The sequence below is a fragment of the Protopterus annectens genome, chromosome 11.part0 (assembly GCF_019279795.1).
Source record: "Protopterus annectens isolate FY-2018-M chromosome 11.part0, PAN1.0, whole genome shotgun sequence".
In the NCBI taxonomy this organism is placed as follows: Eukaryota; Metazoa; Chordata; order Ceratodontiformes; family Protopteridae; genus Protopterus; species Protopterus annectens.
In genome coordinates this window covers 386827223-386839851 of record NC_056745.1, presented here as the reverse complement: position 1 = coordinate 386839851, position 12629 = coordinate 386827223, and the positions used below count along the sequence as shown (strand labels likewise).

The window sequence follows — 12629 nt, the reverse complement described above, 5'->3', positions numbered from 1 at the left end:
AACCCGGCCATTTTCCAGTTTTGCATGCAAGATTGCTCCACCAAGCTAAAGTCATTCAAAATTTTTTGCTCACAATATGATGCTACATCCACACCAGGGCTTAATGATTGTAATTCCATATATCCTGTTTGAAAGATTAGAGCTGCTAAGTTGTAAAATGTTATTTATTATTTTATTTATTGTATTTTATAGTGTTTTTGAATTATGAGTGTTTTTATTTTTTTTATATATCTAGAAGGAGTTGTTAGAATTAACAAATCTAATAATACAAAATAAATTCATGTGCATTGATTATTTTCTGTAAGGAAGTTTGAGTATTTCTTTAATAAATTTGTTTGGATGCTTAATTATTTAATTAATTGGTAATTATATGTATGTATTTAAGGAAATGTTGATGTAATAGAATTTGTTCTGAAGAAGTCATATGCATTGGGATGAAAGTGCTTAACAAGTCATGAGTTGTGAATGTAATGACTTTGTTTTAATCAAGATGCCTTTTTCCTGTCTATTTTTACCATTCTAGTAGATTTCACATTTCCCTGAGACTATGTGAACCCTCTGATTGGATTATTGTTTTTTAGGGTTGCGTGGCACACACACAATTTTACAGGATTCTTGGTTTAGTGTGTTTTGTCTCAGGGTAGCATGGACTGGTGGTTATAACAACCCATTAACCTATTGGACCATTATTTTACAAGGCATTTGTTTTTTTTTTACATATGAGTTATCATCCATATATTCTATTGATAATGATTTGTATTTGAATGATCCTTCAACGTACTTGGTTTGAGGTAGAATGTATATTTCATTTTTATTTTGAAGTATTATTTGGAACACCATGATGGATGGGAAGAAACAAGATGTATGTATAAGTCAAACAGGCGACTTAACATTGTGTTATTGACTGACCAGTATAGTTAGATTCTTTCCACACTCTCACAATTTTCACCAAGTTCAGTTTTGGATGTTATGAGTGATAGAGGAATTATGAATCAGGAGAATTTGATTTCAAATGTTCGACCTTCCCATGACTATGATTTAGTCCTCCCTTCTATAAGAACTACATCACAAGAGTTTAATCAAGCGATGACTGAGATTACACACAATATAAATTCAGCTTGTATCAACTTGGCAGGCTCCCAGGAAACCTCTAACAAACATGGGGCCATCATTCGTAGTCACTGTGACATCAAAGGATGGTTAGGGGAAATAATCTTATTATTCTTTTTCATGAGAAATTACACAGAATGAAGATTTTTCACCCAGTTTCAAAACTGTGATCGGCACACTTGAAAATAAGTCACTTAAGGTCTGTTCATTGCAGACAGATAACAGTTATTTAAAGGAATGTATTAAATGGAAACAGATTCCAAAAGGTTTTAGTCTTTAAAAATTTCCTTTTGGAATTTCCAGGGGATCAACTGAATATTTTTACTTAGTTGATATATTTCATAGACATGGTATAGAATAATTAGAGTTTATTATCAAATTTAACATTGTTTGAATTAATGCATTGTTAGATGAAATTAATATATTCAATAATTCTGTTTTACAGGACCCGTTTTTTGTTTTTCACAATCATTTTTACAACAGTATATTTAGAAAAGTTGAAGAACATACTATTTTAAAGAAGAATAGACAATATAAGAAGTTGCTAAGGGACAAAAAAGAATATAAGGAAGGGACAGCATACCCCCTTAAGGCCATTAAAAAACATTATCTGAACCTGAGAGAAGTGGTTGATCCATGTGATATAAGTTCCAACCTAGCTCCTGACCACATAATAAATGAGTATACTGCTACAGATATAAGTGGGAATAACCTTTTGGGTCAGGATATAGTTCAAGACTGCTTAGACCCTTTAGAATTCCCTCAACTCCCGAGGAGGTCCAAGAGGTTGAGGAGCAAGCATTCATTGCAGACTACCTTACCTTTGGAAAGGCATCCCTGTGAAATGACCAACCGGCATAAAGGTTGGGGAGGTTGGAAGAGAAACCGCAGACCAGTGAGGCAGATGGGGAAAAGGGAGACTGCTTGGCTAGAAAGATATCAAATTCATCTAAAGACATTTTCTGCACACACAAAGGTAGAATCTTAACATGGAAATGATTTTACATTTTTAATTATAGTCATTTGACCATTGATAAGAATTGTATTTATCCTTTTTGGAAGGGGTTTAAATTTGCCCCTACCAGAAGGTCCAATATTACTGACATGTTACTAGATTTGAAATTGTATTTTAGAAAACTTAATTTATCTTTGTTAAATAATAACACAAGTCATTTGTTAAACATTAATGTTCATAGGAAAAGAAATCTGTTTAACCCTACTTCAAATAAGACAATCTCTCTTTTTGAGAAAGCTTGTGAAAAAGATTTATCCTCAATTCTTAAAGAGAGACAAAAAAGTTTTTTTTTTAATTTAACACAGGATGAGCAAAAACTGTTACATACTCTAAGTCAGGATAATTCCATAAGCAGTATGAAGATGGATATGGCTGGAGGGTTATAACAGCCAAATAAATTAATTATGTTAGTAAAATGTTTTGATATGCTACAGGATGATACCAAATATACAGTAATTTCTAGAAACAAAATTAATATTGCATATCGAAAAATTGATTTATATCTACAAGATGTTTTGGCTCAGGATCTGATAAAAATAGATACAATGGACTTTTTATTTAGCCAGCACTCTTTGATTTCTGCTTTGTTTGGGATACCTAAAACTCATAAACATATGTTAGATCCCCCTTATAGATTAATTGTATCAGTACAGGGGTCTAAGACCTATCCCCTGGATATTTATATTGAGTAGAAATTGAAGAACATCCTGAGTTGGTGTCCCATGTTAAAGATTCATGGATTTTTTTGAGGAAACTGACTCCTGAATTATGTAATGATAACATCAGTTTTCTCAGAGTGGATGTTGTTGATTGTTGTTTTTGAGGGGGGAATTCAACATCAGGTTAAAGGGGTAGCCATGGGGGCAGCTAGTACCCCCATTTATGAAAATGTTGTTATGTTGACATGGGAAAAGACCTATGTTTTAACTTCACCCATTCAGCAACATTGGAATTTTTATTATAGATACCTGGATGATATATTTATTATATGGAAAGGTGAGACATAGGTTAAAGATCAATTTCTAGACAATATAACAAATTCTACTAACTTTTTAAGATTTACAAAAAACACTCTGTCCAGTCTGCACATTTTTAGATATTAATATAGTGTCGAGAATGAATGCTTTTGTTTCATCTATTTATAGAAAAAGTAACTTTTCCAGCAATTACCTACATTATAGAAGTTGCCATATTTGACATTGTAAAAATAATCTGGTTAAGGAGAGTTCATCAGAGCAGCAAGAATAGTCTTCTAAGATGATGATTTTAGGTCAGAGATGAGCACTATAGTTGAAATGTTTTTTGAAAGGAATACCCCAAGGATTTACACTCTGATATATATACAGAAGTGGTTAGAAGAAGGGGTGTTAAATATATTTTCTTATTAGGAAATTCTGTAGCAAATAAAGAACAGACAGCTTCTCCCCACTGTAACATCTAACTTTATAAATTCCATTGATATACAGTATAACAATATTGGTATACTAGTAACGAGTATTATCAGGAATAGCTAGTCCATTTTTAAAATTGATGGTGATATTAATAAAATAGTTGGAGAAGCCCTGTATAAGGGGGACAAAAATATTAAAATAATACTAAACAGTAACATGATGAGGGGGGCAGAGAAATAAAGAGGAAACACATTTTGGTACCACTAAGTGTGGGAAATGAAGTTATTGTCAGTATTTTCTGTGCAAACAGACAATAAAATTGAGAAAATGTTGTGGTACTAAAATTAATTTTGTAAAAGGCAATTATGAAACAAGAGGCCTAGTTTATATGGCAGCATGTGAGGCCTTTTACATTGGTAAGACTGAACATAAATTGAGGAGGAGGATTTATAAGCATATTAATGATATTAGAAAGGAAAATGTTGATAACACCCTATATAACCATCTCCAGGTCTGCAATGGCTTCATTAAATTTGAGTTTGATATTTTGGAAAAAACATTCTTTGATATCAGAAGTGGGCAATGGGATGCCAGGATAGAATAAATGCAGTTAGACTGGCAAATCAGACTGGATGCTACATCTCCTCTTGGACTTAATGATTGTATTTCCATACGACCTGTTTTAAGGATGAAAGCTGCTAAGTTGTGACATGTTCTTTATTATTTTATTTATTGTGCTATTTATAGTTGTTTTTTGAATTATGAGTTATTTATGAGTGGTTTTCCTTGTTAGAATTAACAGCTCTAATAATCCAAAATTAATTCACAAGCAGTGATTATTTTCTGTAAAGACGTTTGAGTGTTTCCTTGATAAATTTATTTGGAAGCTTAATTATTTAATTAATTGGTAATTTTATGTGTGTATTTAAGGAAATGGTGATGGAATAGAATTTATTCTGTAGAAGTCCTATGCATTGGGATGAAAGCGCTTAACGACTCTGAGTTGCAGATGTAATAACTTTGTTTTAATCAATAAGTATTTTTACAGTCTATTTTTTACCATTCTAGTGGATTTCACCTTTTTCTCAGACTACGTGAAACCTCTGATTGGATTCTTCACACACACCAGTTTACAGGATTCTGTGTGTGTGTGTGTGTGTGTGTGTGTGTGTGTGTGTGTGTGTGTGTGTGTGTGTGTGTGTGTGTGTGTATATATGAGTGTGTGTTTTGTCTACATGCAAATACTTACCTAAGTACATGTATAAATGGAATAATCTCTTCTTTGACATAGTTGAGGATGGATTTGAAACTGCATTTAAAAATACAAGCAGTATGTACTTTCTACCTATTATTCTTGACGCAGCTGATGTGTAGTTGGGAGTTTAGCTCCTTTTATATTAAATGAGTGTAATTCACAGCAGCAATGTTTTATTAGAGAAATATTTATTGCAATGATTTTACAACAAAAAATAAGCAGAAATGAAGAGGATATTTTGTAGTGTTACTGTCTTCATCTGTTTATGTTTGTTAGAGTATGTATAGCGTTATACATGTTATTTGTTCATATATAAGTGCTCAGTGGCAGTTTTATTTGCATACATGTCATTTAAATTATTTCTTAATTGTTTTCTTACTTTTAGAGTGAGAAAAGAAGATGTCACAACACCGTTTATTGTTCATGTCTCAGTCTTTGATGGTCATGTTTTTGAAAGAAGTCCAAACAAAACAGCTCTAGCTGTCATAGAAGTGGAACGGTGGTTCATGGCTCCTGGAGTCAAGCGAGTAAAAGTTCGTCAAAATGGAATTGTTGGAACACTTTTCCTACCACCGGGTAAAGTATTAGAGAGAATAATACATAAAAGTTGTGTCTAAGGCAATTATTCACTATTTTTATAATAAACAACATAAAGTGTTGGAAATGCTGATGTTGTTATATGTCTGTATTATCATTTTCTCTAGAGTTACCACCTGTACAGTTTTTCACTTGACAAGGTAGTTGTATCCTTCAAGAATGGCTTAAATGTTATCATATGCTCTGACATTTTATTGGGAAAATATTTTTTATTTTCCATCTTAATGCTTCTGAAAACTATATTATTATCTGTCAAAAAACATAATATGACACCAAACAAAAGCAAAAAACATAATAACAGCTTTATTTTGGTAAACATGTGAAAATGAGGCCTTTGCAGTTAACTGTTTTTTTGTTTTACTGATAACAGTGTAATTCTTCTAAACCCCATCCGATAAAAACAGAAATGCTGTTTCAGATTTCAATAAAGGCTGTCCTCCATGCACTTATACTGCTCAAGAACACCAGTACTGTTCCACTTCAAATAATTCCGCAAAACGTTCCACAAAAAAAAAAAAAAATTATTGAACTTGTATAAACATGTATAGACAGATTAAGTGCTTTAATTTCCTACCAGGAAATGCCATCAGAATCATTTGCCATAACAACATTAATTCTTTAAATAGTGAATAAAATAAATACCATACACTCTATTGGTCAACCAATTAATTCAAAAAAACTTCTGTTAACCCTTTGTTGCCAAAATAATAGTGCAACTGCATGTTACCTTATGAAATACTGCATCTATACTTGTATTTTGTACATACATGATAGTTTGTTTATTCAACCCAATAAATGCATTCCAAGAAAAATAAATAATTATAAAAATTGTATAAATATACATATACATACAAAAGTTGTAGTTGTATTATATATATATCACTAACCAACCAAGTAGGAACTGGAATTGACATGGGCATAAAAATGACTACCCAACAATTATGAAGGGATGAAAACAAGCATTCTAATACCATGCATCTAATTTTATATATATCTAAAACCCTGTACTGATAAAATCTAAGTATTCATGAAGACAAAAAACTTGACACTTGGCAAAAAACTTAAATAAAATGATAGATATTGCACATATGTGTATTAAAAAGTGTGTATAAATATTAAATAGTGTATATATAAATATATATACATTGATTAAATATATTACAACAAATGTAAAAACTATAAAAATAATGAGTATCTGAAAATCTAGGTGTCTGTAATTATATTGTACTAGGAAGTGGTGTTACATCTTGTGTAGATTACCTAAGTTACATCATTTACATCTCTTTGGATCTGCAGAAAGCAATTTCAGAGTGGAGTGATGGAGATATGATCGTTCAGGCCTGGACTGTACATGCGTCCAGTCTTAATTGCCAAATCATTTCTCAAAATTCCAAACGTGTCTCCCAATCACCCCCTCTCTCATTGTGTCTAACTTCTTCTAACTCCCAAAATGTATAGTCTGTATCCTTGCATTTCAACGTATGTCTGTATAGGGCGTTATTTTCATTCTTTTTGTTGATATCCCGTATATGTTCATATATACGTAATCTTAAATTACTTTCTGTTTTTCCAATATAGTATGCCCAACAGGCTGTACACCACCCCTTTTGTGTAACAGCTAGAATATGTCTTACCACTAATCTTAAAACTGATGCTAGGTATATCTAGTTCCTTTGTACCAGCTATAAATGAACATTGGGCACACCTCCCACATTTAAAAGTACCAGATTTTGGGCATGTTCCACCTCTACCATCATTCTGTTTCTTCTCCAATATATTTTTTAAATTCATATTCCTTTTGAAACTATATCTCACTGGTTTTTGGAACACATCCACTTTTGTAGGCATCCTACTGAACATACCCCAAATCTCATTTATACACTTTTTTATCCAACCCATTTCCATATGATATGTCAAAGTCAAATATGGTAATTCAACGTCCATTCGTTTAGTGTTACTCATAACCTTCTCATTTGCAGTACTCTCACCATTGGTCAACAAGGGTGGATAAGTTGTACCCCATCCTTCCACCACAACTTTCTTAACAGAATTGATCAAATCATTAGGATACCCCCTTTCTCTAAACATTTTCTGAACATTGTCTATTTCATTCATGAAGTCAGATTTATCGGATGTCATTCTTGCTATTCTAATCATCTGTCCCTTAATAATGTTCTTTTTGAGGTTATGTGGATGGTCACTCTCATAGTGTAGATATGAATTAGAATAACATTCCTTTTTATATATACTGGATCTATAAACCTATTTGTATAGTCTTTTTCAACTTGACATCCAGATAATATATTTCCTCTACTCTGATTTCATGTGTAAATTGTAAAAAACTTGTACTACAGTTTAGATAGTTCATAAATTCTGGTATCATTTCATTAGTTCTGTCCCATAGGATAAATATATCATCCAGGAAATGGTAGTACCCCAAAATGTTTTGCTAAAATACTGATTTAAATACACATTGTTGTTTCCAGTATAACATTATAATGTTAGCATATATGGGTACACACGATGAACCCCATCGCCACTCCGTCTGTTTGCTGATATAAGTCCCACTGAAAATAAATATAATTGTCTCTCAATACAAGTTCCATGTTTTCTAACACCAGTTTAAATTCATCTGGGGTAAAAAAAATCAAACTCAACTAACATTTGTTCGAACCAAGTTAAACCTTCATTGTGAAGTATTACCGAGAATAAATCCTTTACGTCTATGGTAAGAAAAATAATGTTGTCCTTAAAAGGACTAGTACCAATTTTGTTCAAAAAATCCCATGAATTTATCAAAATATGTGGGTACTTGGGGTAAAACTTCTTTAATTTAGTGTCCACATATATTGCCAATGGTTGAGTTTTAGATACTTGTGAGGTAACTATGGGTCTTAGGGGTGGATTGTCCACCCCTTTGTGTATTTTGGGAATGCCAAAGATTAATGGAATTACTGGTTTAGGTACCTTTAAAAAGTTATATAAATTTATATCTATCAATCCCTGCAACAGGTTTGTCTCCTAGTATCAAATCTATTTTTTGTATGAAATAGTTAACACATTCCTTGATGCAATTACATATCTACTGTCCGAGTCTAGTATATCCAACATCCTGTTTGTGTAATCCCATTGATCCTTTAGCACCACACCTCCACCTTTGTCCAGTTTCATAACCCGGATTCTCTCACCCTCACTTAATTCTTTCAGTAATTTTCTCTCACTAGGTGTTAAATTGGAGCTGGTTGTCTTAGTCCTTGCATATTCATTCCTTATCTTACTAGTGACACACATTTCAAAATGCTGTATGTCCTGATATGGGGGGGGGGGGGTTATAGGTACTTCTTTTTCTTAATGTATTACACTGAGCATGGTGTTGATCATCCTTGAATATATGTGCCAAGTTTAGTTTTCTAGTAAACAACTTAATATCAAATATTACCTCTTCTATATTTGGTCTTTTTGCTGGTACAAAGGTAAACCTTTTATAAATAACTTAAAATAATTATCATTAACCATCAGATCCATGTAATTGTAAATTTTAAAATTGTTTTGTGTATGCACTATAACCTTTTTCTCATTGATAATTACATAATTTCCATCTTCCCTAGTGTCCTCAGTTTTTGTCCTATCTCCTATTAGGAGATGAAAGCGTTTAATCTGTCTATAGATGTTTATACAAGTTCAATAAATTTGTTTTTTTTTGTGGAACATTTTGCGTAATTATTTGAAGTGGAACAGTACTGGTGGTCTTGAGCAGTATAAGTGCATGGAGGACAGCCTTTATTGATATCTGAAACAGCATTTCTGTTTTTATTAATTCTTCTAAACCCAAGAGCCATTTTAAAAATGTACTATCAGACTATTATGGAAGGAATTCAAAGGAAAGCCACTTGAGGGCTTCCTCGTGTGGAGGGTAGCAGATATGATTAAAGACCACAGAAATAAGAGAGCTATAAATGACTATGACACATTAAATCTATATATGAGATTATGTAGGGGAGTCATCCTTAAAATAAAGGATGGGAGTGGAAATAGGCAGGAGACAGTAGTAACTAAATACTATTGAAATCTGGGGACAGATGTTGTCATGGGAAAGGTACTGCATCCATGGAGGGACTTCTGAAATGGGTTTGCAAATAGGGTGTACATTATTAAGCTGAAAAAATCATATTTGTGCTTTCTGATTTTAGCAAGAAGTATCCCACCAACATTCCAAGACAGGTAGATATATTGCACTGAGCATCCAAGTGTTCCAGATTATGCGGAATGCTCCACATTTAATGATGAACTAAGCCACTGTTTCGCTGTTCCGAATTGAACAGCTGTGTCTCTGCTACAAGGATACCGATTGGTTTGTGTACCATAATTACTGTCAATCAGCATTGAAATATACAAACCGATGCATAGCTCTGCTGCCCTTCTGCATTACACAGCGTTGTCTGTGCTTCTTAGTTTTTGATTGACTCGTAGACCACATTTACAGCCAATAGTGAACACGATATACAAGCCAATAAAGTAAAGAGTCTCAGGAGGATGGGAGCCAATGAGAGCTCCCCAATACAGGCCAATCACATTCCAGAAGCCTTTTCGTGCCAAAATAATGGCTTGAAAAAGACTTCCAGGAATCAGGGATTTTACTTTTTAGATCCACAAAAATGTGGAAAGAAGACCAGGAAGAAAGAAGGAGCGGCTGCAGATTGAAGACATCAAGAGTTGGGAGTCGGGACTTGGAAGTCAGCCTGCCAAGAGAGGAGTCAGTGTGCTGTGTCAGAAGTGGTCAGAAGGCTGAGGTTTTATTTTGCTGCCTGCTGCTGGACAACCGGGATCATAATGGTTTGTGCCGTGGTGGATTATCTGTACTAGAGTCTTTGGATAAAGGATTGTATTGAGCTGGTGCTGTGCACATAGGCTGAGGTAAGTGTTTTAGCTGCAATGGCTGCAAGCATTTCCCTTGAGAACTGGTATGCTAGCACAGATCCCATTATTCTAGCATCTTTCTAAGTTTATAAGAGCAATATTTAGACTCTGTATGTTTGTGCTGCTTGTTCCCTAGTATGTCTCTGAAGTCTGACAGTAATTGAGCAATTGTATGCCGACACAGATCTTATTATTCTAGCAACTTTCTAAGTTTATAACAGCAATATTTAAAGTTTCTCTATTTTTGTACTGCTTGTCCTCCTAGTATGTCTCTGAAGTCCGAAAGTAATTGAGCAATTGTATGCCAACATAGATCCTGTTATTCTAGCAACTTTCTAAGTTTATAACAACAATATTTAAAGTGTCTCTGTGTTTGTGCTGCTTGTCCCCCTAGTATGTCTCTGAAAGTAATTGTTTTTTTTTTTGAGAAACTTTATGCCAACACAGGTCCTGTTATTCTAGCAACTTTCTAGGTTTATAAGAACAATATTTAAAGTGTCTCTATTTTTGTGTGTGTCTCTATTTTTGTGCTGCTTGTCCCCCTAGTACGTCTCTGAAAGTAATTGTGTTTTTATTTGGAGAAACTGTATGCCAACACAGATTCTGTTATTCTAGCAACTTTCTAAGTTTATAAGAGCAATATTTTTAAGTTTATAAGAGCAATATTTAAAGTGTCTGTATTTTTGTGCTGCTTGTCCCCCTAGTACATCTCTGAAATTAATTGCTTTTTTGGAGAAACTCTATGCCAACACAGATCCTGTTATTCTAGCAACTTTCTAAGTTTATAACAGAAATATTTAAAGTGTCTCTATGTTTTTGCTGCTTGTCTCCTTAGTACATCTCTGAAAGTAATTGTCTTTTTTTTGGAGAAACTGTCCCTGGGATTCAGCAAGCTCTGCATGGCATGCAGGAATATACCAAGAGCTGCTGGAGACAAGATGGCTGCTGAGAGATCCAGGAACAAGCTCCCGGGACGTGCATGAGCGCTCCTGCACTATTCCTACATGTACACAGCTCCTGTATGCTAATTATCCTATTTGCAGGTGAAAACCATGCAAATGAGGTGAATTAGTGATACAGGAAGCTGGCAGTCATCCATGCAGGATTAGTGTAACCTGCAGAAATGTACTCAGTTAGTAACCGAGTACATTTCTGCAAACTACAAAACGGAGCTATGACAGCTCCAAATAAAGGGTGTATATAATGTGGAAGGCATGTCAATGGCCAAATATATGGCCATTGGCATGGAAAACCGTTTCAAAATAGCAAAAAATAACTTTTATTTTTTTTGGCTGTGTTACATACATGGGTAGTATCTCAGGTTATATGCAGTCACACTGGCATGTAGTGTGTCATTACATTACTACTGTTGACAGTGCTTTCTGAAGTAAGAGTAGATTGCAGATTATAGTACTAGAACCAAATACTCCTGCATGCAAAGATGGACTGTGTGTCTTCACTGTCATGTTCTTGGTGTGTGAGCTGTGTCTCATTAAATATTTCCTACTGGATATTGATCTGACATATGGATATTAACTGTAGACTACTATGTGTATAGCACATGTCAGTGAGGGCTGCTGTCATGTAGTAATGGCATACCTATCAGTGTCAGACATCTGTCAACACATTCATCCTAATGCATAGCCAGTTGGCTAGCTGATGTCTGTCTATAATCTGTACAGATGTGCAGATGTCAGGTATCCATCTTGGCTACTTACAAGCAATCTATGCTTGACTGACACTGACATGTCTGCCCAGTTGTGTTATGAATGCCACAGCTAGGAATCCACACCCTGTATGCACCACATGCCATGGATACCTCAACTACACTACCACAATCAACAGAACATGCTTGGATACAGGTCTTCAAGACATACACTGACCATGTTATGTAATACATGTTGCATACATGTCAACTGGAGCACCTCACTGGCCCTATGCAAGAGGCAACCAGATGACTGGATGTTGCATGTAACTCTCACTCTGAGGATCACCCTTGTGGTGTCTATTGATAGATGGCCTGCTGGCACATGGCAGGTGGCATAATACCACTGTACATACATCCCCTACACTTCCCATCTCTCCATAGGTTCATAGGTTCATAGGTTCATAGGTAGGTACTAGGCTATTAGCCGTAGGGGCTATATAAGCTTAGCCAAAAAGGTACCCTGGCTTTCACCACCCAAGAAAATTATTTTCCTGTGCCCCTGTCAAGCAGAGCCACAGAAGTGATCCCTGGGGTGAATGTCCTATTTCTCATCCAATCATCAAGATTTTTCTTGAAGAGTGCTAATGAGGAGCTCTGTTTGACATAGATAGGTAGTCTGTTCCAGAGTATGGGAAG

The 12629-nt window shown here is 34.5% G+C and overlaps 1 protein-coding gene across 3 annotated transcripts in view; it reads left to right on the top strand.

The window, feature by feature from the left end:
* Positions 1 to 12629, top strand: part of LOC122815407 (bile acid-CoA:amino acid N-acyltransferase-like) — an 817246-nt gene that overhangs the window by 385890 nt on the left and 418727 nt on the right. For all 3 annotated transcript variants that reach the window (XM_044087875.1, XM_044087874.1, XM_044087873.1), the window contains one exon: positions 5157 to 5347. In XM_044087875.1, coding sequence (XP_043943810.1) covers positions 5157 to 5347 — 191 coding nt within the window. The remainder of the gene's footprint in view (positions 1 to 5156; positions 5348 to 12629) is intronic.